This window comes from Mercenaria mercenaria, chromosome 17, assembly GCF_021730395.1.
Source record: "Mercenaria mercenaria strain notata chromosome 17, MADL_Memer_1, whole genome shotgun sequence".
Taxonomy (NCBI): domain Eukaryota; kingdom Metazoa; phylum Mollusca; class Bivalvia; order Venerida; family Veneridae; genus Mercenaria; species Mercenaria mercenaria.
The window spans coordinates 62,034,430-62,062,363 of NC_069377.1; the positions used below are offsets into that span (position 1 = coordinate 62,034,430).

The 27,934-nt window shown below is 34.8% G+C and overlaps 2 protein-coding genes across 2 annotated transcripts in view; one reads left to right on the forward strand and one right to left on the reverse strand.

Annotated features, from left to right (window-relative positions):
• Positions 1 to 968: 968 nt before the first annotated feature.
• Positions 969 to 27,158, reverse strand: LOC123536125 (BET1-like protein). Its single transcript, XM_045318957.2, has 4 exons — positions 27,038 to 27,158; positions 13,101 to 13,180; positions 10,526 to 10,585; positions 969 to 8,916 (listed from the first exon to the last, which is right to left on the reverse strand). The coding sequence occupies exons 1-4, from the start codon at positions 27,066 to 27,068 to the stop codon at positions 8,746 to 8,748; spliced, it is 342 nt and encodes a 113-aa protein (XP_045174892.1). The 5' UTR covers positions 27,069 to 27,158; the 3' UTR covers positions 969 to 8,745.
• LOC123536124 (di-N-acetylchitobiase-like) overlaps positions 27,148 to 27,934 on the forward strand; it is a 46,944-nt gene continuing 46,157 nt past the window's right edge. The window contains exon 1 of the mRNA XM_045318955.2: positions 27,148 to 27,416. Coding sequence (XP_045174890.2) covers positions 27,255 to 27,416 — 162 coding nt within the window. The 5' untranslated portion in view covers positions 27,148 to 27,254. The remainder of the gene's footprint in view (positions 27,417 to 27,934) is intronic.

Sequence of the window (27,934 nt, forward strand, 5' to 3'; positions counted from 1 at the left end):
TTGATTCATTGTTGCTTACTTGTATTTTGACTTCTGTAAACAAAGAAGAAAGGATAAAAGTGCAGAACTTTTTTTTTTTGCCGCCATTTTGTTGAGTGTTCTCGAACCGTGTTCCTGGTGCTCCCCGTAAAAGGTGGTGTAAAATTTTGACCCGCGAACAGTGTATTCGGATCATGTTCTTGGTGTTCGAGCGTGATTCTTTACTACCGGACATGACATTTCTTGCAATTACAAGTAATTAAAAGACCGTAACTCATGAGTAACGGAGACTCGAGACTGTATCTGTTTGGCAAACATTGGTGAAAACTGGGTATGAAATACTGAAGTTAACGAGCAGAAATACTGTGAAATTATTTTGAAAACAAGCCAGAGGTTTCACAGGAGATTTTCAAAGTTTTTCATACTGGCATATAGGAAAAATAGCCCTGCACCATGATGTTATTTATTTATTTGGGTTTTACGGCGCACCAACACAGTATAGGTTATATGGCGCCAAACAGGACTACAAATTTTGGTTTTACATCTCATTTACATCGAAATAAAAACATTAGGTATGGAATCAAAATTTGCATACCTGCTGGAATCACAGAGTTACAGCAAAACCAAGTGTTAAGACCCTATTAGTCGCCTCTTACGATCATGCAAGGGTAAGGCAGTGGTTCCAATTCTTTTCATACACAGATCGTCCCAGAACCACATGAGACCCCTGCACCATGAACGTCCTTTTTAATGCAACAGTTTTAAGGAATTTGATAGACAGCCATTTTAAGGAATAATTGATGTTTAGCATATAGCATACATAACCATATAGGGAAAACTAGCCAGACATGTTTTCTAATGAAACAGAATGACTTGAAGGAATTTTGCAGAGGGTTATCACCTGGTGCATTAAATGTAGAAGAGTACTTAGAATTTATATTAAGAAATTAAAAATGTCTCTTTTTTCAGGACGACCATAACACAAAACAAAAAGTTTTTTTGTTCTTTATTTTCCTTTTACTCCATTAATATACATGTAATCAGTATGTTCATCAACAAATGGCGATGATATTCAAATCATGTTAAACAAAAAATACGAAGTATTTATAATTCAAATATTTGTTTAATAATCTCATAGTTTATAAATCTAATGTTCTAACAATGGTCAAACAAAAAGTGTGTACCGGTATGTGGAATAATTGTTTACAACTCCCGGGTTAAATTTAAATCCAGTAAGTTACGACAGTTTTGGTTCACCCTTGAATAGCAGATGAAAATAAGCTCCCTTATATAACAAAAGGGCCATGATGGCTTAGGTCACTGACCCGAGTTCCACAGACTGCTTGGTCATTTTGAAAATGTATATTTAATCCAGATTCTAAGGAAATCTTCCTTCCAAACTCGAATGATACAAAAAGGTCTTATTCAAGTAAATGTGATTTTAGGAAGATTAATTGAAAGTTAGTCACTTTCTATATACATTTCACCTTTTATTAGATATAGATTCTATTGTGCTGCTATTTTCTATGTACAGTCTATCAGAAATCAAAATGGAATTTATATATTAAATATAATAACAATAAATATGAATGTTATTATGCTTTCAAATAATCAGCCTTCACAACACATACATCATACAACTAACTGTATCTCCAACAATGGTAGAAACGTTATACACATGTAGTTATGCCATGCTGTTTGATCAAGCAACTCTGTAACAATTTTCTGCAAATTTACTTTGCAAGATCCAGATATAGACTTAGCATCATTCTATTGCTCTTTTAGGGTGCTAGTAGGATCTTTCTATGTTATTAAAACATCTTTACTTATAACTAGTATATGGTCAAAAATGTATTTTTACCATTGTAAAACTAAGGTGAAATCACAATTATAACAAGAGCACCGCCTTGCGGGTGCTGACGCTCATCTGATTTTTTTTGTATAATAGAAATATTGTCCTACCCATGATTTTCTAAGTCTAAAAAGGGCCATCACTCTTGCAAAAAGCAGGATAGAGTTATGTTTCTTGATGTACAGTGTCCACATATAATGGTGAAAAACTGTTGCAAGTTTTAAAGCAATAGCTTTGATAGTTTATGAGAAAAGTTGACTTAAACATAAAATTCAACCAAGAAAATGATTTTTCTAAGTCCAAAAGGGGCAATAATTATTGCAAAAAGCAGGATGGAGTTATGTTGCTTGCTGCACAGGGTCAGCTTATGATGGTGAACAAGAGTTGCAAGTTTTAAAGCAATAGCTTTGATAGTTTAAGAGAAAAAGTTGACCTAAACATAAAACTTAACCAAGAAATCTGATATTTTCTAAGTCCAAAAGGGGCCATAAATCTTGCAAAAAGCAGGATGGAGTTATTTTTCTTGATGTACAGGGTCTGCTTATGATGGTGAACAAGTATTCCAAGTTTCAAAGCAATAGCTTTGATAGTTTAGGAGAAAAGTTGACCTAAACATAAAACTTAACCAAGAAATCTGATATTTTCTAAGTACAAAAGGGGCCATAAATCTTGCAAAAAGCAAGATGGAGTTATGTTTCCTGCTATACAGGGTCAGCTTATGATGGTGAACAAGTATTCCAAGTTTCAAAGCAATAGCTTTGATAGTTTAGGAGAAAAGCTGACCTAAACATAAAACTTAACCAGGCAACGCCGACGCAGACGCCGACAACCGCTCAAGTGATGACAATAACTCATCATTTTTTTTCCCAAAAATCAGATGAGCTAAAAAATTGTATTTTTAAAAATGTTCACGTCTAAATTTCTGCATAATATCCTGAAAATTTTATTACATGTACTGTCCAATCACAAACAAAGTCAAAACTGACTTTAAAAAGAGAATGGTGCCAAAAATGGCTGAAATTAATTTGCAATGGAATATATCACATCAAAACATATATTTGATGATAAATGAAAAAAAAATCAAGATATTTGTAGTAGCACAGAACATAAGGAGGCATTTATACTGCCTTGCTGTATGAGCTAGCTTTTAAAATGACATGACAGACTGTCTGCCTTAGGCGTGAGAGGGCCTAGGATTGACTCCCAGTCAGGTGTGAGAGGTCCTAGGCTGACTCCCAGTCAGGTGTGAGAGGTCCTAGGATTGACTCCCAGTCAGGTGTGAGAGGTCCTAGGATTGACTCCTAGGATTGACTCCCAGTCAGGTGTGAGAGGTCCTAGGATTGACTCCCAGTCAGAGCTGAAGTATGTTCAGTCTGCTACATTCAGAAATGTAAAATGTTTCTACTACAAGGTGACCCTCAGAGTTCTTTAATATAAATGATGTTATAATGTCAATAGTACTGTCTTATAGTTAAAGGAAATTTAAGAAAAACACGCAATGTCAGTATTCTGTATGATCAGAAAAATATATGCAGCTATTTTCAGGTCAGTCATCATTCAACATTGTGAATGAAATGCACTTTTTTATTTCACGCTTTACAATGTTTTTTATTTTTTTGAAAATGAAAAACATCATCTAGTTTATATTTGAAAATGTTTCAAACATTGGGATTATCCTAATTCAACATCCTTTCTGTGAGTTTTTTTAAATATTAGAGCGAAGTACGTATAACTGCTGTTTTTATAAAAATATTAAATATACTCCTCTATGGTCTAGAACTACAAAATAGATAAAACTTGATTAAAATCATTAAAGACATTAAACAAGAGCACCGCCTATGGGTGCCATTGCTTGCCTGCAAGTGCTGTACAATATGTAAGAAAAGAGTTATAGTTCAGATTTTCTAAGTACAAAAAGAGCCATAATTCTGACAAAATGCAGGTTGGAGTTATGGTTCTTTGTCTACTTACTCATCTAATGATGATTAACATGTGTGCAAAGTTTCAAAGCTGTAGCTCTTACAGTTCTGGGAAAAATGTTGACCTAAACCAAAATTTTAACCAAGAACCTCAATCTGGCCATAATTCTGACAAAATGCATTTCAGAGTTATGGTTCTTGGCCTAGATAGTCATCTGATGATAATCAGATGAGTTAAAACCAACAATAGTTTGTTATGCATTACAGAAAAAGGTGTTTTTCCCTCAGGAGCACCAGACCTTACACTTGGAATGAAACAAACAAATATCCTCTTTATAAACTTCAATGATGAAATTATAACAAAAGGTGAAAGAACATGAAATAAATACACAATGTATAATTGGAAATTCTTATCAAAACTATATTTCAGTAAGTAATTTTATGCATGTCATGTAGCACTGCACAGGTAAATTTTGGTTAAAAACCACTGAAATCACACCAAAAAAATTAGAAAACCTTATTTGTTTGTCTCGTAAGATCAAAATATTTTTCACTCATTGACACATATCTCGACCACACCATTTGTGAAACTATTGTATCTATTGTTAAAGATATTTTACATCTTGCACTTAAACATAAAATTTCCTCTGTCAATCAGTATCATGATTATAAACAAGAGCACCGCCTTGCGGGTGCTGATGATCATCTGATTTTTTTTGTATAATAGGAATATTGTCCTACCCATGATTTTCTAAGTCTAAAAAGGGCCATCACTCTTGCAAAAAGCAGGATAGAGTTATGTTTCTTGATGTACAGTGTCCACTTATGATGGTGAAAAACTGTTGCAAGTTTTAAAGCAATAGCTTTGATAGTTTATGAGAAAAGTTGACTTAAACATAATATTCAACCAAGAAAATGATTTTTCTAAGTCCAAAAGGGGCAATAATTATTGCAAAAAGCAGGATGGAGTTATGTTGCTTGCTGTACAGGGTCAGCTTATGATGGTGAACAGGAGGTGCAAGTTTTAAAGCAATAGCTTTGATAGTTTAAGAGAAAAAGTTGACCTAAACATAAAACTTAACCAAGAAATGTGATATTTTCTAAGTCCAAAAGGGGCCATAAATCTTGCAAAAAGCAGGATGGAGTTATGTTTCTTGCTGTATAGGGTCAGCTTATGATGGTGAACAAGTGTTGCAAGTTTTAAAGGAATAGCTTTGATAGTTTAGGATAAAAGCTGACCTAAACATAAAAGTTAACCAAGAAAACTGATTTTCTAAGTCCAAAAGGGGCAATAATTCTTGCAAAAAGCAAGGTGGAGTTATGTTTCTTGATGTACAGGGTCTGCTTATGATGGTGAACAAGTATTCCAAGTTTCAAAGCTATAGCTTTGATAGTTTAGGAGAAAAGTTGACCTAAACATAAAACTTAACCAAGAAATCTGATATTTTCTAAGTACAAAAGGGGCCATAAATCTTGCAAAAAGCAAGATGGAGTTATGTTTCTTGCTATACAGGGTCAGCTTATGATGGTGAACAAGTATTCCAAGTTTCAAAGCAATAGTTTTGATAGTTTAGGAGAAAAGCTGACCTAAACATAAAACTTAACCAGGCAACGCCGACGCAGACGCCGACAACCGCTCAAGTGATGACAATAACTCATCATTTTTTTTCAAAAAATCAGATGAGCTAATAACGAAGCAATGTTTAACCTTTAGCCTGCTGGCAGCCAGCGATTTTGCCTTCGCAACCAGAGCGGGCCAAGATCAACCTGCAAATCTGTGCAGCCTGATCATGGTCTACACTGTTCAATATTCAGTCAGTAAATTGTCAGTAAACACCCTTTCAAATAATAAATGGTACGGCCCAAACTGAATGACAGACCAGTTCATTTTAGAAATTTAGCAAGGTAAAGGTTTAAACGCAACACTAATCCAACATGTTTCATACAAAAATAAACATGACAGATCTATTGAAGATATTTTATAACATGCATCAATATGATGGAGGTATACAAAGATATGCTATGGAAATTAACTGTTTGAGAAAATACAATTCATCAGCATGATAATGATTGTAATTTCCATGAATATAATGAACCTTAAAGTGGTAAGAAACACAAAAAGTTATTCCAAGAACAGCCATGGCACTTTATGCTATATATGTAAGTTAGAATTTAGATCAAAATGGTGAAATATTACAAGAAGAAAATACATTAATGGAATAACTTATTAATTAAAATACCTGCCTTAAAATGAAAAGAACATTGATTTTGTATTCACTAATATATTTGAGAACTAAAAATTCAGTTAACAGACTTTGAGATCATATTCTTTTCATACTAGACGGGATTTTCCTGTGTTTTCTCCAGTGCTGGAAAAACTCGTCTTACACCCGTAAGATGACTCTCATAGTTGTAATTTATGAATGAATGCGTAAATTCATACACTACTATTAAAATGAAATAGTGCTTAAAAGAAAAGCATTTGTTTTCTTTCATTTCTTCTAATTTTTTCTGAGTATAAGAATCTATCACTGGTAGAAGGTGCAGATGGAAATCTTGGCAAAGCCTTGTTACTGTCTAAACAGTAACCTGCGACATATTTATTTAAATCTGCAGACTCTTATATTTTTGCCTACTGGATAGGAGCTTCTAATGTTTTCATGGGTGCAAAAAAACACCATCATAACTCCAAGTATAAAACAAGAGCACCGCCTTGTGGGAGCCGACGCTCATCTGATTTTTTTTGTATAATAGAAATATTGTCCTACCGATGATTTTCTAAGTCTAAAAACGGCCATCATTCTTGCAAAAAGCAGGATAGAGTTATGTTTCTTGATGTACAGTGTCCACTTATGATGGTGAAAAACTGTTGCAAGTTTTAAAGCAATAGCTTTGATAGTTAATGAGAAAAGTATACTTAAACATAATACTCAACCAAGAAAATGATTTTCTAAGTCCAAAAGGGGCAATAATTATTGCAAAAAGCAGGATGGAGTTATGTTGCTTGCTGTACAGGGTCAGCTTATGATGGTGAACAAGTGTTGCAAGTTTCAAAGCAATAGCTTTGATAGTTTGAGAGAAAAAGTTCACCTAAACATAAAACTTAACCAAGAAATGTGATATTTTCTAAGTCCAAAAGGGGCAATAAATCTTGCAAAAAGCAGGATGGAGTTATGTTTCTTGCTGTACAGGGTCAGCTTATGATGGTGAACAAGTGTTGCAAGTCTTAAAGCAATAGCTTTGATAGTTTAGGATAAAAGCTGACCTAAACATAAAACTTAACCAAGAAAACTGATTTTCTAAGTCCAAAAGGGGCAATACTTCTTGCAAAAAGCAAGATGGAGTTATGTTTCTTGATGTACAGGGTCTGCTTATGATGGTCAACAAGTATTCCAAGTTTCAAAGCAATAGCTTTGATAGTTTAGGAGAAAAGTTGACCTAAACATAAAACTTAACCAAGAAATCTGATATTTTCTAAGTACAAAAGGGGCCATAAATCTTGCAAAAAGCAAGATGGAGTTATGTTTCTTGCTATACAGGGTCAGCTTATGATGGTGAACAAGTATTCCAAGTTTCAAAGCAATAGCTTTGATAGTTTAGGAGAAAAGCTGACCTAAACATAAAACTTAACCAGGCAACATCGACACAGACGCCGACGCCGACAACCGCTCAAGTGATGACAATAACTCATCTTTTTTTTTCAAAAAATCAGATGAGCTAATAACTCTATGTTCAATAGAGTAAAGTTTGCAAATCAGAAAAGGCTGTTTCATAAAAAATAATTTATGTTACCTTACCAATGATAAAGTTAAATCTAAACTGTATGCTACTGCAGGCCTCTGTTTATGGGAGTTAATTTCTTGCACTGTGTTAAAATACACCACTACAAGAGAATAGTACTATACAACATAATTAGTTTGCTGTACCTTAATTATTTCATTTTTTGTTGAAGAGGGTATGCAAGTAAAAGAATTTACTACTGGATGCAAGTATAGACTGAATAACATGCTATCAGATGACGTTTTTGCAGAAAGACTTAAATAATCTGCCAAAGAATCACCCTCAAGCAAAATATCCACATCTGCATCTAAAACCAATGGAAGATTCTTATAATTCCCTTTATAAGCTGCTTACAAAACTGAACAGAAATATATAAAAAAAAAACTGATGTTAATAAATACCCCACAAATCACTATACACAATTTATTATTAACATTTACAACAATACACAGAGGTTTAGATTAAATACTTGTACAAGTATCTTCATGTAGGATTTCCTTTGTTATTTCAGTAAGCCTCTTTGGTGTCAAAATTCATAAAATTGCAAGGTATTCTCAATATATAGCCATACATACTGAATGTAGGGATAATGCCTGTTTTTTCGTATTACAACATCTTCAGATTTCCGATGGTTTGGTTGGTGCCTGAGCCCTATAGGGCGAGGGTACCAATGTTTACCGAGGGATTCTGAAGATGTTATAACACAAAATGAACATGCACTAATGCTGTTCTAGAATAAAATGCATAAAAAAGTAATGAAAGAATATATTGTCCCTCAAAATCATTAAATTTCCAGGAAATGTGTTGGAATGTCTGCATTGTTTTTTCACGTTGAAGTCATTTCCACTTGAATTATCCATTTTTAGGCTGTAATACATTTATGCTTTGCCGTTTTGGGGCTGTAATACATTTATGCTTTGCCATGAAACGCGCATATATAAAAAGGTGATTTAACAGCACGTAAGTAAGAGAATCTCTCAATAAACATATGTTTCCTCCCTTGTTAAAACATCCCTAAAATGTGACAAGAACCGCAGTTTTATGCTAGAATGGTACTTGTAAAACCAAACCCCTAAGTTTTAAAACTGGACAATTTTTAGCAGACACTTACTGATATGTACTGAGATTTATATAAGTACACATAATTGTACAAGAATTCAAATCGTCACCTCTCTTGTTATCACATAAAGAAACAGTCATCGGCAAAGTTGTCTTTCATCCACTTGTCACTTTTGAGATGAGATAGTATGATAAAAAGAAAAGAATAATAAGTCCAAGGATGATGTAACACATCAGTTTTCTGTTCCCTTTTCCTGCACTGACCATGTGGTTTATTCTGTTCATACTTCCTGTTAACAGACCTTGACTGCTGTCAAATTCACCTACCTGAAATGAGAAAAGTATAAATATATTTAAAAAAAAAAATATTATGAAACATATACTTGTAAATGGAAGAAGTTGGGTAGAAAAGCGCCCAAGGTTAAAAGTTTGGAGACCAGTCTCAAAATTACAGCCCCTGATTGGTTAATCCTGAGAGCAATATTTAAATCAACCAATTACAAAGCTGTAGTCAGGCACTGGCCTCCAATATCAGTTTTATAGTCTCAAGCTTAGGTATTTGTTGCTCAAAACAGTTACTGTAGAATGTAATCTCAAATTCAACCTCCCCTCCCCACTCTCACATGACACTTATAGCATTATTTCATAGAAAGTGAACTCGACCCATCTGGAACAGACCCAATCAAACTGAGCCTGGGTAGTTTTATAAGCTGCAAAATTATCTTTTAGACCTTACTGAGAATGAGTCAAATGTTCCATTTCTTTCACATTCAAGCTAAAATAAGTATAAGTTATCTATAACACTTAATGATTGTGTTTAAGCTGAGTGGTTGTCTAGTGGTTCAATGGAGCTGCTCAATCTGGAGATGTTGGTTAAAAACTGCATACCTCCACATATGACACTAGTGCCGGTTCTGTAGCCCCATCACCCTTCCAAACCCCACCCCCAAGTCTCAAGACAGATTCAATTTAGCTTGAAGCTTTAATCACAACTGAACTAAACTATTTAAATATAAACTATAGTAAACTGCATGAGAAGAAATATTCCTGCTTAGCAGCATAAATTGGTGAAAAAGCCAGCTCAAATGGTACACATGCTAAAAAATATTTGGTGGCAGTAAAAATCAATCTTCCTCATAGAGACAGGATAATGGGATCAAAAAGCTGTAATTCAGGAGAGCAATATTTCAGACCTAGCTGGACAAAAAAATCCTTTAGTTCAGATATAATGTTTAAAGTATGAATGATTGCATCTTTTACTGAACTGCTGACAAAGGTCACAGTAAGTTTTATACATTGTTGTATATTATCAACAGAAAATATAAGCTACATAGTTTTTGTGCACCCAGCATGACATGTAGCAACAGATATTAACATGCGTTTATTTTACCTTCAGTATGTTACCCTTTAATTACTGTCAAGCAAGGGAGGTACATACACCAGTATGATTTTTTCATGTCTTTGGTAAGACGTGGCCAAAACCCAAACCCCAGACCTACTCCCTCAAAGCAGACACCCTACCATCCACAGGATATAAACTAAAGCATAAAAAAACTAAACTTTGGAAGTATTGCACATGCTATTTTCCCTAAAGTGGAAACTCAAAACGCTTAATTAAGAAACTTTACCACTAGCCCTAATGGATAGATTTTTTTTATTTTATCATCTTCAGACTAGTGCCGCTAAGGAATTAGCCAAAACAAATACTAGTCAAGCGATTCTGACTAGTGGTAGTAGTTTTTGGTGCAGACTGCCCTATAATTCATTTATATATTTTGTTGGGTTTAACGTTGCACCAACACAATTACAGGTCACTTTCCAGCTGTGACTGCGGAGGAAGACCCCACTGACTGCCCTATAACAGTTTAAAGCATTACAAAATGCATGTATAAAGACACATTTGAAAAAGAATTCCACAATGAAGCAGAATACTCACCATATGATCATCCATGTATGTATTCTGATGTTTTGTTTCTGTTTCAATATCCAGTGCAATCTGAAATCGTCATTTAGTGTTTATTAAAGCAAAATGCATTATCTGCTTGCATGTGACAAAGAAAATGAAACTAACCAAAAACAAGAGGGCAACGATGGCCCTAGGTGGCTCACCACACTAACGTACCATAACAGAGTAAACATGTTTGTCCTAGTGACCCAGTTTTTGAATCACATGACCCAGTTTCAAAACTCGAGTTTTTAAGGAGATAAACATTCTGACCAAGTTTCATGAAGAATGGAGCAAAAATGTGGCCTCTAGAGTGTAAACAAGATTTTTCTTCTATTTGGCCTAGTGATCTAGTTTTTTACCCAACCGGACCCAATTTTGAATCCGTCCAAAATTTCATGGAGACAAATATTCTGACCAATTTTCATTAAAATTGGACCAAAAGTGTGGCCTGAGTGTAAACAAGCGTTTTCTTTGATCTGACCTAGTACCCTAGTTTTTGACCCAACATGACCCAGATTCGAACCAGTCCATATTATCGTGAAAACAAACATTCTGACAAAGTTTCATGAAGATTGGAGCAAAACAGTAGCCTCTAGAGTGTAAACAAGCTTTTCCTTAGATTTTACCAAGTGACCTAGTTTTTGAACCTACATGACCCATATTCGAAATCATAAAATACTTCATGATACCAAACATTCTGACAAAGTTTTATGAAGATGAAAACAAAAATGTGGTCCATAGAGTGTAAACAAGCTTTTTCATTGATTTGACCTGGTGACCTAGTTTTTGACCCCATGGAACCCAGATAAAAACTCATCCGAGATTTCATAGACAAACATTCTGACCAAGTTTCATGCACATTCAGTGAAAAATGCAGCCCCTATTGCATACACATGGTTTATCTTTGATTTGAACAGATGACCTAGTTTTTGACCCCAGATGACCCATAATCAAACCTGACCTAGATTTCATCAAGAAGATCATTCTGATCAAACTTCACAAATATCCACTGAAAAATGCAGCCACTATTGCACACACAGTTTTTCTTTGATTTGACCTGGTGACCTAGTTTTTGACCCCAGATGACCCATATTTGAACTTTACCTAGATTTCATCAAGACAAACATTCTGACCACTTCTCATGAGTTTCAAACTTAAAATGTGGTCTCTAAGAGTGTTAACAATATTTTCCTTTGATGTGGCCTAGTGACATAGTTTTTATCCCCACATGACCCAGAATTGGCCTAAAGATCATCAAGATAAACATTCTGACCAAGTATCATGAAGATAGGGTCATAAATGTGGCCTCTAGAGTGTTAACGAGCTTTTCCTTTAATCTGACCGGGTGACCTAGTTTTTGACCCCACATGACCCAGTTTCGAACTTTACCTAGAGGTCATCTAGACAAACAGTCTGACCAACTTTCATGAGTTTCAAACTTAAAATGCGGTCTCTAGAGTGTTAACAAGATTTTCCTTTGACCTGGCCTAATGACCTAGATTTTGACCCCACATGATTTGAACTTGGCCTAAAGATCATAAAGATAATTCTGACCAAGTTTCATGAAGATAGGGTCATAAATGTGGCCTCTAGAGTGTTAACAAGCTTTTCCTTTAATTTGACTGGGTGACCTAGTTTCTGACCCTATATGACCCAGATTTGAACTTGGCCTAAAGATCATCAAGATAAACATTCTGACCAAGTTTCATAAAGATTAGGTCATAACTGTGGCCTCTAGAGTGTTAACAAGGCAAATGCTGATGCACGACGGATGTCTGATGATGCACGAAGACGGACAATGACCGGTCACAATAGCTCACCTTGAGCACTTTGTGCTCTGGTGAGCTAAAAAGTAGCTTTTCAAGTAGACTGACCTACATGGTCAACTTTAAATATATAGCAATATACTAAACATATTTTCTTTTAACCTGAACATTAGCAGGATAGTAAGATTTTGATGATGGTAGCTTGATCTGCAATGCTGTATTCAACTTGAGTGGACTTTGCCAGAACTGGATAACATGAGGTATGAAAATGAGAGCCAAATACAAGATCAAGCAATTGTTACAAAATGTATAATAACACATTTTTATAACCTCTATCTCTGGCTTTTGTCTTTTTGTTAGCCAAAAATAAACAAAATCTCCTCTAAACCAAATAATGAGTATTAAAGGTATTAATTTTAAAAGTAGTTCAGGAACATGTAGGCAAAATATGAAATGGGATTTTTACCTTCTGCAATATGGATTTTGATTTCTGTCAATCAGTACTTGTTTGTAAAACACAAGCCATATATGTTTTTAAAGAATATAATTGAGCCGCACCATGGGAAAACCAACATAGTACATTTGCGACCAGCAGGATCCTTGCTGTTTGCTTATGGTTTCTGTAATTGCAATAGGCTTTGAAAGCGAACAGCATGGATCCTGACCAGACTGCGCGGATGCGCAGGCTAGTCTGGATACATGCTTGTCGCAAATGCAAATGTTGGTTTTCTCATGGTGTGGCTCATATATAGGTTTACAAAGGGAATGTATGATAAAAATAATTATCGATTTCATACTCCTTTTAATCTTGAGATTTTTCCCGCCAGTCCTTCCACTCTTTGTTGATTTTCACTGTCCAACATCTCCTCAGTCCGTCCTACAACAAATTGCAAACAATTTAAAATCTTTGTCACTCGTAGTGAAATATACATTATTATTCCAAGCATACATTTTCTTCCATGGCAGTTTCGAATACTTAACTATTACAAAAAAAGTGAAATAATATCAAGTAAAATAACCATTTAGCATCCAAGTCTTAGGTGAATATTGATCAAATCTTTAATATTATTAAAATTTAGATTTACCTTTTTTTGAAAAAACTTTAAATTCATTACATAACAATATAAAATTCATAATGCAACAGAGCACAATTAAATTACCATTTCCAGATATAATGATAATTAAGAATGGAACTTCAATTATCACTGATATATTTCAAAAGAACTGATTCAAAGCAGTATCTAAATTTCAAATCATGCCATCCTAAACACACAAAAACAAACATTCCATTTTCTTTGGCAAGGAGAATATGTACAACTGTTTCAGACAAAAATATCCTTAAAGCATGTTTGCTAGAATTGGCCGCAGTTCTGGTAGAAAGAAAATACCCATTACAAGTTATTTAAACAGGAATTATTAAAGCCATACAAATACCTAGAAGTACATTATTAAGCATTCAGAATAATGAAAGTGGAAATATTATACCATATATTTCTACATTCAATCCTAAAAGCAGAAGGCTATTTGGGATATTAAAAATAACTTGGATATTTTAAAAAATGATGATACTATGAAAAGAATACTAAACGACACGAAAATCATAAAATGTAAAAGACAACTTCCGAATTTAAAAAGTATTCTTATTAAATCAGAATTTAATGAAAACAGAACTTCTCCATCAGTACAACAAGGGTGCCAGAATGTCACAATATACGCCCGTCACAGCAAATTTGTTTACACTAGCACCTGTATTTGCAAATGGAATTTTAATTTTCTAGTTGTTTACAATGTTGTTTTTTTTAGAAATTATTGTAATTCTTTTATTTTTCTAAGTCCACAAAAAAAATCCTTACCAGGTAGAGATACCTTAAAATACACCCAAAATTTGAAAGTAACATCAATGTTGTACCACAGAAAAGTGGTCTTGGTTTTTCCCTACGGTCAATTATAAAAAAGTTACAATGTAAGTTATTTATAGTAACAACTAAGGCAAGTTAATCTTTAAAGAGAAAAAAAAAAAAAAAAAAAAAAATCGAAAAAAAAAAAAATTACAAGTCCACACAAAAATCCTTACCAGGTAGAGATAGCTCAAAATACACCTCAGAATTGGATGTAACATGCATGTTGTACTACAGAAAAGTGGTCTCGATTTTTCCCTACGACTTGTAATGAAAAAGTTACAATATAAGCTATTTATAGTAACAACAAAGGGAAGTAATTCAAAAGAAGGGACCAGTGCATGACACTCCGTCTCATGATGGTGTACAATTGTGCCAAGTTACATCAAAATCCCTCCATGCATGAAGAAGAAATGCTCAGGACAAAGTCATTCTTGTATCTGACCTTTGACCTTTAAGTGTGACCTTGAACTTAGACCTAGGGACCTGGTTCTTGCGCATGACACTCTGTCTTGTGGTGGTGAACATTTGTGCCAAGTTATATCAAAATCCCTCAATGCATGAAGAAGAAATGCTCCGGACAAAGTTTTCATTCTGTATCCTTGACCTCTAAGTGTGACCTTGACCTTACCCCTAGGGACCTGGTTCTTGCACATGACACTCCGTCTCATGATGGTGAACAATTTTGCCAAGCTATATCAAAGCCCTTTCATGCATGAAGAGATATGCTCCGGACAAAGTTTTCTTTCTTGTTCCTTTGACCTCTAAGTGTGACTTGACCTAGACCTAGGGCCGGGTTCTTGCGCATACCTCCCCTTTTTGGTAAACAATGTGGCCAACTTCATAAAAATCTTCCCAAGCATGAAAGTTGCTCCTACAAAGCCCAATTTTTATTTTTTCATTCTTGTATCCTTTGACCTCTAAGTGGACCTTGACCTTGCCCTAGGGACCGGGTTTTGCGCATGACACTCCGTCCATAAATGATGAACATTGTCCCAAATTTTCATAAAACCCCTCCATCTAAAGAAATACTCCGGACAAAGCATTTTAAATTTTGACCTTTGACCTCTAAGTTACCTTGACCTTAGACCAGGACCTGGTTCTTGCGCATGACACCCGTCTCATGTGGTGCCAACTTGCCAATTTCATCAAAACCCCTCCTGCATTTAAAAGATTTTCCCGGACAAGGTCTGTGGACAAAGGGCCCCGCCCGCCCCCCCACCGCCCCCAGGGGCGTTCCCAAAATACGTCCCTTTTTTCAAACGGCGTAAAAAAAATAAAATACCCTAGATGTATTATGTATTTGTTTTATTAAAGGGGTTCTTTTTCAGTTAAAAAATAAAATATTTCATGTTAAAAAAGCTGGACGTACTGTTTCAAAAGTATTATATGTTTTGGTTTGAAATAATGTATAAATTTTATTTGGTAAAAACAGAGATAAACTCAAAAAAAAGGGAAAATTTTTAAATGGATCGCATTTTTTTATTTTAACGGTACTTGGAAAAATTCAAAACAGGTAAGCAGGTGTATTACCGAAATGGTGTTAACTTTTTTTTATTCTTAACTCAAAAATCTGCTTTTTCCCAAAATTTCCCTATTTCTTGTTATGGGTTGTCTGGTATTATAAATAAAGGCCACAGTTACGTTTTTTTAAAATAAAACCAAACAATAAGAACCCACAACAAGAAAATTCCCTTTTAAATACCCTTTAGATTATGCTCAAAACCGTCCCAAATTTTCAAATTTTTCCTTTTTACAAATTTCATAGTAATGATGTTCCTAGGTTATCTAAAAAAACGTATTTCATTGATTTTTTTAAAACCGAAACAAACCCAAAATTTTGATGACGTTACAAATTAACGTGTGTACTGTGTCCAAAAATGACGTTGCTTTAATTAACATTTATTGACCCATTTGTTTATTTGCCCGATGAGTTAAATAAAACCCGGGGGTAGGCAAATATAATGTTCTCTTTAAATATTTTTTTTTTTTTTTTTATAAAAATTATATAAAAATATATATAAAATATTGAGCTGACCCAAATACAGTACAAAATTTAAATCCCAACATATAAAATCTTGCACAATGACATGTTTTAACTGCATACAAAACATTTTCCCTTTTATAACTGTAAAAAATATTTTTTTTTTATGTTAAACACTTACTAGACAGCACCCAAAGCTACCCCGGCATAATAACCCTGTGGTTGGCATATGACATTGAATAAATAATTTTAAAACAAAAATAAATGCCTCCAAAACATTTTTTTAAATGTGCCATTAAATATATTCTCAAAAATTCGAACTGTTATTTTATATTTTTTTTTGCTGCCCCCATGGATAAAATTTCACTTAATTTATTTTTCCAAAAACATTTCATCACAAATTTTTTATTTTTGTCCCAAATTTACATACTCCCTTTTCATGAAAAAACAGTTCAAAGGTGCTTTACTATAAAAAGCGCATAAACCCGGTGAAAAATTCATCCCTACTATACAGACCAAAGGTCTGCCCCAAGGGACGGTTTAAATAATCCCCCCAGAACAGATAAGAAAAATCTTTTTTGGGAAACAACCTGGCTTGTCGGGCTTACTAGCCTAGCCTTTGTAAAAAACAATTTTAGTCGGGTTCTTTAACGTGCCGGTTTATAGCCCAATACAGCAGGCGTTTTTCCGGGGAAAAACCAGTACATCCTTTTTAAAATTAGGGGGAATACTCAAGAGCATCTCGAAATTTTCCAGTGCAATGACGGGGATTCGACCCCAGACCTTTTGGTTGACATCAAGCATTTCCCACAAAACCCCTAACCCCAACCCACCAATCCCGTTTTTTTTATAAACTTTTTTTATATTCCAATTAAACGAAAAAACCCAATGCTAAAACCAAACTCTAATGCCTGCTTGAAGGCTAAAAAGTCGGGCGGGGTTAAATATCGGGGTAACCTTTTCCCCACAAGATTTGGGGTATGGGGAAAAAGGAAATATTTAAAGTAATTAACTGACGGGACTTACAAGACTTAAAAAAGGGGATCATGTGTCTAGTTCCGGGAGGGGTTCAAATAATTGGGGAGGGGATAGCTAAAAAGGGCCGGGGTTAATGAGGGAACATGAAACTTTGGAGTCTAGATGCTATTCTCAAGCGTTCCATCAAGGGTGTTTTCCTTTTTATTTTTAATTTTCCAGACAGATGCATTTTTGCATTTTATTTTTTTAATTCTCAGACATGTACATATTAATAAAAAAGAGTCCCGAATGTCAAAATAACCCCGTCAAAAGCAAATTTCTTTACACACCCTGTATTTGCAAAGGGAATTTTTAATTTTTGTAGTTTTTACAATGTTGTTTTTTTAGATTTTAAAAATTTTTGAAATTTTTTTATTTTTCTAATGTCCAAAAACCCTTACCAGGTAGAGATCCTTTAAAATACCCCCAAAAATTTGAAAGTAACATAAATTTTGTACACAGAAAATGGTCTTGTTTTTTTTTCCCTATAATGGTAAATTTAAAAATTTAAAATTAATTATTTATAGTAACAACAAAGGCAATTTAAATCTTTAAAAAAAAAAAAAAAATTGCAACCCCTACAAAATCCTCCAGGTAGAGATACTAAAAATACCCCCAGAATTAATGTAACTGCATTTTGTACACGAAAAGTGGCCCGTTTTTTCCTACGACTAGTATGAAAAATTTTCAATATAAGCTTTTAATAACAACAAATGGAAGAATTTCAAAAAAAAGGGACCGGTGATGACACTCCGTCTCATGATGGTGTAAAATTGTGCCAATTACATCAAAACCCCTCCAGCTGAAGAAGAAATGCCCGGACAAATTTTTTCTTGTATTTGCATTTGGCCTCTAATGTGCCCTTTGACCTTAGACCTGGGGCCCGGGTTTTTGGCGCATGACACTCCGTCTCTTTCTTTAACATTTGTGCAAGCTACTCAAGCCCTTTCATGCATGAGAATATGCCCCGGGCAAATTTTTTCATTCTTGTACCCTTTGACCTCTAAGTGTGACCTTGACCTTAGACCTAGGGACCTGTTTTTTGCGCCACACCTTTTCCTCATATGGTGAACAATTTTCCAAAGCTACATAAAAGTCCTTTCATGCGGGAAAAGATATTGCCCGGACAAAGTTTTCATTCTTGTATCCTTGACCTCTAAGTGTACCTTGACCTTGCCCTGGGACCTGGTTTTTGCGCATGAACCCCCCCCCATAGGTGAAAATTTGGGCCAAATTTTTCCATCAAAATCCCCCATGCATGTAAAATTGCCCCGGGACAAAGTCTGTGGATGCCGCCCCCTGCCCGCCCATCCGCCCGCCAGGGGCGTTCCCATATGTCCCGTTTTTCAAACGGGCGTATAAAAACTATAACAACATGAATACAATGGATATGGACTACTTGATAAACCATCACGGTCGTGGCACATATATAACGCACGCAGATCTCTAACACAGGGCCTCCTCTGCCATTCACCAGTGTAACCAAATGCTACAAAATCAAAGAACTGGCTAGTACCGAGTTTTGAAAGTGGGAAAAAAGAATTTATTAAAATGTCCCCAATTCATTTCTGAGGGCCCTGCTAACAAAAATACAACGACATTTTTCCCCTCTATTCGTTTTCCCCCTTTTGGATTTTGGGGGAAACTTTCCTTTACGCTGAAAAAACTTTCTTTCAGACGATTAAAAAATAGGTTTTACAAAAATTTTTTTTCAAAATTTGAAATTTATAAAAACAAAAGGTAAAATTTTTTAAAACAAAAACTTATCCATTTTGAAATCAAATTTCCGGACGGCTACATGTACAAAATCCCCTGCAGATTTGCTCGGCTGTAACCCAGTAAACCCCGGGAGAGAAAAAACCAAGTCCCCATAGGGTAGAACCTGGGCTTTTGTTCCGTAGGCGACACCTAACATGTTTTTTATAGGATACCCAACACAGCAGGGCTGTTGGAAGTGGCCAGTAAGCCAAGATCTTAGTCCACTTATTTTGACGCGATCCAATATAAAACAATCTGAACGTCAAATTTTTGACTATAGCCCAGATCTATATAAAGGCCGAAATTTGGGTAGTCAAAATAATTTACGTTCAATTGTTTTTTTTGTGACAGGGAAACTAAACGCAAACTTTTTGAAGGGCCAAAATAAGGAAGTTAAACACAGTACCCAAAAACAGACATTCTGGTTTTTTGGCGTATAAACAAAAGATAAACCCACGGGAAACATTATCGTGTACATACACCAAAAGGGTTTTAAAAAAAACCAAAAAAATTATAAATTTTTTTATTTTTTTGATAATTTTTACATAGACAAGAGGAATTGAATCCCCTTTCGTACATCATTTCATGTAAGTTATATTTTAAATTTTGGCCAAGTCTGAAATCATCGAATTTAAAACCCTTTTCCTGTTAACTTGGGACGATGAAAATTTCATAGGAAGTTGCACACTATTTTGGTCATTCGATGTTTGACACGATGCGGATATTGCCCATATGAAAAAAATCTTTAAAAATTCCTAGGATCCCCGTCAAACTAGTTGGAAACCAGGAATTCGGCTCCCCTTAGGCATTGGGCCACATTTAGAAACAAAATGATTCCGATTCCTAGAAACCTTAGAGACAACCAGGCAGGCTTAATTAAACACTGGACACTTCATTTACAAAAATCTGACGCTGACTGAGCGAATAATATTTCTTAGCAAAGGACATGTAAAAGCTTTTCTAGAGAATTCCAGACGTTTCCCCCCCCAAGACTTTTTTCCCCCCCTAAAATTTCCCCCCAAACTTTTCTCCCAAACTTTTCACCCCCAATTTTTCAAAACCCCAGACTTTTCCCCCAATTTTTAATATATAAAATTCGTAATATTTTGTTTTTGAATTTTTTAAAAACTTTTTTTTATTTTTGTATGGTTGTTTGGGGTTTAAAGATAAATTTTTTACTTTTTGGACCTGTACAGGAAAGGCCTACCGGCGCAGTAAAACCCTCAGAACAAATCAACACCCTTTAAAATTTTCAAATTTATTTACTAAAATATTATTAACAAATGATGGAAAAAAAAAAAAACTAATTATAAAAAAAAAAAAAAAGTTCAGTATCTCTAGATACAAAAAATTCTTTTGTCCATTCTAATCGACTGACCCGGGTTTTTGTAATTGTGAACTTTAAAATAGCCAAACAAACAAACTCAAAATCCAGTCCTTTAAACCGGAATACGTTATTCCGTATTGGGTCCCTATGGGGAGGGTTGCATCCCTGAGCTGATTTTTGAGGATAAAAAAAACATCGTCTTTGCGGTTTCGGGACACATGGGACGAAACCTGCGCTGGGGAAAATCAACCCGGCTTTAAGAAATAACCTCGGCTTGTACTTCCGGGGATACATCACCAGGGAAAAATCGTCTGCGGGAAAGCTAAAAAAATTTAACATAGGGGAAGCCCATAGCAAAACAAAAAAGTCAGGGCATAAAACTGCTCCTTTGGGGACACCATACCTCCGTACTCCCTAAATAATACTTCACTTTTCAAAACTTTTGCTACTAAGTTATACTCCTATTAAAATCGTCATTATTTTTTCCCCTTTTAAAAATTACTTACTTAAAGATTAAAATTAAAGTAGAAAAAGATAGAAAAGTTTATGTGAAACAAAGATAGGACATGATAAACTGCAGCTATTATTTACAAATACAAATTTAAAAAAATTCAAAATAAACAAACGTTATTCTAGTTGGCACCAAAAATACAATGCCATACAAATACAACGGGCTTTAAATTTGATGTGCTATAGACTGGCACACAATTTAAAAATTAAATAATTATTACATACCTGGTACTAGACTTGCCAAAGATTTATACATAACAAAACAAGGCAGTAAAGGCGTTCCTAATTAACAAAAAGTCTGACTAAGTTTTTTAAAACAATACTTTAAAATACTTTTACAAAATTTTAGTACAAAATTTTAACATCTTTTTAAAAAACGAAACATTTAGATTCCTCTTTCCAAATAATTTTCAAAAATCTGAAAAATTTTTTAATCATCCGGAAATACCCAAAATAGCTAAATCACATGCCCAAATAAATGTTACAGAAATTTTAGAATAACAAAAAAATTTCCCAAAAAAAAATCTAAAGCAAAAAACATACAAAAACTAACAAAAAAATTTCTTACCCCGATCGACTAAATTTCTAGCAAGAAAAAATTCAGACTGATTCGTCTAAATCGTAAGGTTGTGTGCGCAGGCATATCGTCCCTCTATTTAAAAGGGTAATGTCCCGCCAAATACTAAAATTTTTAGGATTCACGGCTAAGCCGGGACTCTTACTATTCTATTTTCCCGGGTTCCGATATAGCCGGGGGTCTAAATCTTTGGCGCGAATTTAAATTGCAATTTGACCCCTTATAGTGGTTTTTGGGGGGTAAAAAATAAATTACGAATTTTTAAAAAATCAACTTTTTTTTTTTACTGAACAAATTTAATGAAATTTCATGGAAATTTAAATTATGAAAAACAAAAACATGAGAGGTTTTCTGGGGTGAAATTTACTTTACCCAAAAACTCAAAAATTTACAAAAAGATGGCAATACCTCATTTACCTACAAAAATTTAAAAAAAGGCCCGTATTCAATTTGTGACAACCATAAATTTTATAAAACACTGAAATTAGGGTAAATACTGTAGTCAACTTAATAACTGATCTTTTTTAAAAATCAATTGTTGAACTTTTAAAAGATTTAATTTTTTTCTATGTTATTCAATGGATTAAGTTTTAATTAGTAATATTTTTTGAAAAAAAGGGGTAGTTTTTGAGTACAAAAGTGATGTAAATATTAAATAGGGGGTTTGAATTTTAGGGTATATTTTTTCCTTTATATAAAATGATAGCCCAATTGTGATAACATGTAATATGGTATTTTAAAAGCAAAAGATGTGGAAAAATTTTTTTTTATTTATTTTTTATAAATTTTAAAAAGAAATAGTCTCAGGTAACTCAGTATTTGATGGGAGCATTCGTATGTTTTAAATTTAAAGTTTTTTATTGTAATACTTTGTACTGTGATGTTATTTTTGTAGCTATAGACTAAATAATAAATACACAATTTGAAAGTCATTCATTTTATTTTGGTCAAAATTTTAAACCTTCGCAATGTAGTGTTTAATCAACACCTTTTGTTGACAAAAAAGTCAAAATTTTAAACTCTTCATAGGGGTTGTGATTTAACAACACCTTTTTATTGACAGGAATAAGTTTAAATAAATGGTTAACTGGCTAACCTGTAGTATATTTAAACTTTAATTAATCTAAACCTTGACTGATCTTATGGAAATAAAAAAAAAAAAAAAAAATTATACTCATCACTCAAAAATGATGTTGCTTCAAAAACGAAACTAACTTTCAAAATATCTTGTCTAAGTTTATTTGCAAAATAAATGAATTTTGACAGATTCAGAAATTCCTTCCTATTTTCCATAGACATCAGATTTACAGAGTGGGCCATCTACAGTAATATGGTTTTAAACATTTTCTGTGTAATTCTTTATACAATGGACATACATAAAGAAAGTGATATTCATTTTCTAAAGAATTAAGATTACAAAATTTACATTTTATATCATTATGATCCGTGTTGTTATATCTACCTCTTTCTATTTCAAAATTATGTTATGATAATCTAAATCTACTAAGAGCAATTCGAATTTTTTTATCTTCAATTATATTTAAGTATTTTTCAAGATTAAAGGAATGTTTAAATCTACTATAAGAGAGTAATCGTTGAGAATTGTTAATGTTAGCATAATTCTCTGTAGATAAAGAATTACTGTTACTATCTTGATTGACTTATCCATATATCCGACAATCCCAGGTTTTTCAACAGCATTTTTAGCTCGACTATAATTCAAAGAATAGTAGAGCTATTGGACTCACCCATGCGTCGGCATTCCGATTTGGTTAAGGTTTTGTATGTAAGCTGATATCTCAGTAACCACTTGTTGGAATGGATTGAAACTTCACACACTTATTCACTGTGATAAACTGACCTACACTGCAAAGGATCCGTAACTCTATTTTGCTTTTTTACAAAATTATGCCCCTTTTTCGACTTAGAAATTCTTGGTTAAAGTTTTGTATGTAAGCTGGTATCTCAGTAACCACTTGTGGGAATGGATTGAAACTTCACACACTTATTCACTGTGATAAACTAACCTATATTGCACAGGTTCCATACCTCTATTTTGCTTTTTTACAAAAATATGCCCCTTTTTGACTTGGAAATTGTTGGTTAAGGTTTTGTATGTAAGCTGGTATCTCAGTAACCACTTGTGGGAATGGATTGAAACTTCACACACTTATTCACTATGATAAACTGACCTACATTGCACAGGTTCCATAACTCTGTTTTGCCTTTTTTACAAAATTATGCCCCTTTTTCGACTTAGAAATTCTTGGTTAAGGTTTTGTATGTAAGCTGGTATCACAGTACCCACTAATGGGAATGGATTGAAACTTCACACACTTGTTCACTGTCATGATCTGACATGAACTGACTTCCATATTAATTCAGTTGACAAGGCTGTTGAATAGTCGAGCGTTGCTGTCCTCCGACAGCTCTTGTTATTTAAAATGCCCAGTTTGAATTATTATATGTACAGTAATGTAATTGTTTGCATCGTTACGCAGCATATGATAAATTCTTTTTTGTAGTGAGTTTTTATTCAAATTATTTGAACCAGTTGCTTACCATATAATATACCGTCCATCTGTAATGTCGCGGTACTTAACATTCGAGGTAACGACATGAAATAAGAAACAATACAACAGAGTATTTCTTTTCTTTACCGTAATATTTCATGTCATATGCATCAATAACTGTGTGAAAATAAATCAGATATCATCGAAGAAACATCAATGTGTTACTTAGAACAACAATAGTCAGCCATTGTCATCATGTGACGTCACATCACTAATTTCGCGGTATAGGTCAACAATTGTGTCAGTCAAACTATCAAAGGTTATAAAGCACTAAATATTACTCAAACATTGAAAAGCTATCAAAAGTTAAACTAACAGGAACACTCAAAAGTAATTAAATGCCGACTTGAACGTTTTATATCATCTGTTTACGATGGCACTATCGAAATTATTCTCTCGGCAGTGGACACACCAGATATTTTCCAAGTAAACCACAAGGTCGCGGGCGTGGTCATAATGTTTCGGAGCCTAAGAATTGTACTGTTACTGAATATTTTCTATCTGATACTTATCTAACATGTTCCAATTCGCTGCTAAGTATCATGGGTGTATTTTGAGGGGATGGTCGCTAGGCCCCCATTCCCTCATCCCCTTAAAATCCCGTCGAGTTCAGAGGTTTTGATGTTTCACCTAATACTGATTTTTCATTCATTTTTTTTTGCCTTGCTGGGTATGTTACGTAAATTTGGTGTTCTCTAACCTATGGGCGGGACTTAATTTGCATAATTAATGAGGACAAATGCCGAATGGATGGTAAACGAACTTGTAAACATTGCAAATATTTGCTTAATTTATGGATATTTTTATTACTTTTTTTTTGCAATAGCTGTGCAAAAATACGCTTTTAATAAATATTAATAGATATTTAGCATGGTAACTGCATGGGAGAACGTTTTTTCGCAAGCATGCGTAAAATAGGTCACAAACTTTGACATGTAAACACCACGCAGGTAACGAAACTCAGATACCGCGAAATTAGTGATGACGCGAGATTAGTGATGTCGAGTATACTAATTATTTATCCCTTTTTTTTTTCCTTATTCTATTATACTTAGTACGCATGCTTGTAAAATTAATTTATTTCCCTCATTTTTGTCTTTCACAAATATATACATTATAATCATATTTAATAATAAAAACACATTGGGGGTGAAAAGTCGTCATATGCTATAAAACATCAGACTTTTCACCCCCAAATTGAGGATGAAAAGTCTTGGGAGGAACAGTCTTGGGGGTGAAACGACACCCAGCTGAGATCATCATCATCATCATCATCATCTTTGATAATGGCAAGCAGTCCTGTTGGACTATAATGGCCATGCGTGGGGGTTAGTAAAGTGAAAGATTATCAAGCCTCCCAAGCTACTCAATCCACCCAGGAGGACATTGACAATGTGATAAAAAATAGTGCAAAAACCTACTCAAGCCCTTAAAGCCTATACATTGCATAATCTACTATGTACATGGTGAAGAAACAAGAGAGTTAGTACTGTTAAAAGATAAAAGCATATATGTACTGTCTAGGGGATGTGTGGTAACACAGTCAGTCCCGACTTAAACACAGCGTTTGAGTCAGCACTGACTAAGTGCACCGGCAGTGAGTTCCATTCAACTATTGTCCTAGGGAAAAATGAGTACTTTATGTAGTCAACTGATGAGTGTGGTATATGATATGCTAGTTGATGGTGATGTCTGGATGTTCTTAATAGTGGATCCATATATTGTAAAGGTATTATGTCAACAAGCCCATAATGTATTTTATGGAAGAGGCTAAGACGGATGTTCTGTCTTCTGCGCTCTAAGGACTCCCATTGTAATTGCTGTAGTAATTGTGTTACAGTACCCGGCGACTTTGAATAGTTGTTGGTAACAAACCTAGCGGCCCTCTTTTGTACATTTTCTAATTTCTGCTTGTCATTTAATTGATAAGGGTCCCAAACAGAAGCACAGTATTCCAAGGAAGGTCTGACTATTGATTTGTAGGCTGCTGCTTTAGTTTCAGGTTTGGCAGAATGTAGATTTCGTTTTAAGAACCCAAGATTTTGACTGGCCTTATTTGTTATTTTGCTAATGTGTGGAGACCAAGAGAGATTAGATGAAAGTTCCACACCGAGATAGGTAGCTTGTTTGACCTCAGACAAGGGTTGGCTGTGTAGAAAGTAGTCAGTCATGACTGGTTTAGATCTAGGTGGGGTAATGTGCATGATGTGGCATTTGTCTACGTTGAAGGCCATCCTCCACTTCCTCTCCCACCCTGCCAGTCTGTCCAGATCTGCTTGAAGGGTATGTGAGTCCACAGCTGAGCGTATTACTCTATAGATGATACAGTCATCAGCAAACAGTCTCACATCCGAACGAACACTGGCAGGGAGGTCGTTTATGTAGAGAAGAAATAGAAGAGGCCCTAAAACGGAACCCTGGGGGACACCAGAATCAACTGTGGCTACAGACGACATAGCACCATCAACAACTACTTTCTGCGTTCTATTACTGAGAAAGGCTTTTATCCAGTGATGAGCATTGCCTCTGATACCATAAAATTTAAGCTTGTGGAGGAGTCTTCTATGGTCTACTACATCAAAAGCTTTACTAAAATCCATTATAGCGACATCAACCTGGCCTTCCTTTACAGACTTGACAAGATCATGAACAAAGCCCACAAGTTGGGTCTCACATGATCTACGTGCTCGAAAGCCATGCTGATTGTCAACTATAATATCATTTGCATCCAGATGATCAAGGGTGTTACTAACTACAATGTGTTCAAGTATTTTGCATGCAATGCATGTCAGTGACACTGGCCTATAGTTGCTAGGTTTAAACTTCTCCCCCTTTTTAAAGACAGGGGTGACATTTGCCTGATTCCAATCAGATGGTACGAGTCCGGACTGTAATGACTTATTGAAAATGAGAGTGAAAATTGGTGCTATTTCATCAGCACACTCTTTAAGAATTCTAGGTTTTATGGCATCTGGGCCAGCTGCTTTATGGGGATGGAGATACAGGTTAGTTGGAAATTTCAGATAAAGTCAAATTAATTGCCATCACCGGTTGAGCGGATATAAAAGTTATTAAAGAAAGGAAAGCTACCTGTTCCATTTCTACGGTTCCACTCTGCCATGTCAACAAAAATGACAAATAATCTGTGTCAGCAAACGCTCAAGAAATTATTCATCATCACGAAAAATTGTTCTCACGACTCCGCTTAACCCGGAAGTAATTACCTGTCTCACCTGTGTGAATTAGAAATTAGATGATTCAGTTGTCAGTGGTTTCTTTTACCCAAAAAATTGACATTTAACTAGTTATGTATATCCGAGCTTCTTGTTTCATTTGTCTTGCGTTTCTGTGGACAACAGGACTAGCACTAAGAATGGTTCAACCCACGCCTCCTTGCCCATGTGTCGGAATTACTGGCAGGAAGGCTCACTGCAATCCTGTCGACGACTGGAGCGACGGGAAGAAAGAGGTTTGAAGTATTTCAATACTTCTGGTGTTGAAGAGTTTGGAGGCATGGAGTATTGTCTGCCCATCATTCCAACTGAAAAATGCCTACTTTGAAAGTACAGTGTACTTGGGCACAGGCACCTGGTTGCAGTGATGGTAGTTTTACGTAAATGGAAAAATACCAAACGGTTGCTGCTTTTAAACTTTGAAGTAGCACTCTCTGATTATAAAAATATCAACAATGTATCGAGAAATCGCTTCTTAAAGAATCTTAAAAAAATAGGTCTAGGGATTATAGATATAAAGCCAAGGTATTGCTGTCCGCCATTTTCGGCAATGGAACTACGGCTCACTTGTTTTTCGACTGGTTTCGCAGACGGTAGTAAGCCGCTAATTTTTCGACTGGTTCTCGTTTCGCAAAGAAAAAGCAATCAGTTTGCCGGGTTGCAGTACACCGGAACTACACCGCACGAAAAGTAATTTAGTGGTCGAAAACCTTTTCACAAAACCAGTCATTACCCGTCAGACACAAGACAAACA

Bases quoted from the DNA above. Each gene is read 5' to 3' on its own strand.
- LOC123536125 (XM_045318957.2), bottom strand. From the start codon at position 27,068: ATGGCAGAGTGGAACCGTAGAAATGGAACAG. The intron at 13,181-27,037 runs GTAGCTTTCCTT...AATTTGTTGTAG, and splicing joins GAACCGTAGAAATGGAACAG to GACGGACTGAGGAGATGTTG. The intron at 10,586-13,100 runs GTATGAAATCGA...TGACGATTTCAG, and splicing joins AAATCTCAAGATTAAAAGGA to ATTGCACTGGATATTGAAAC.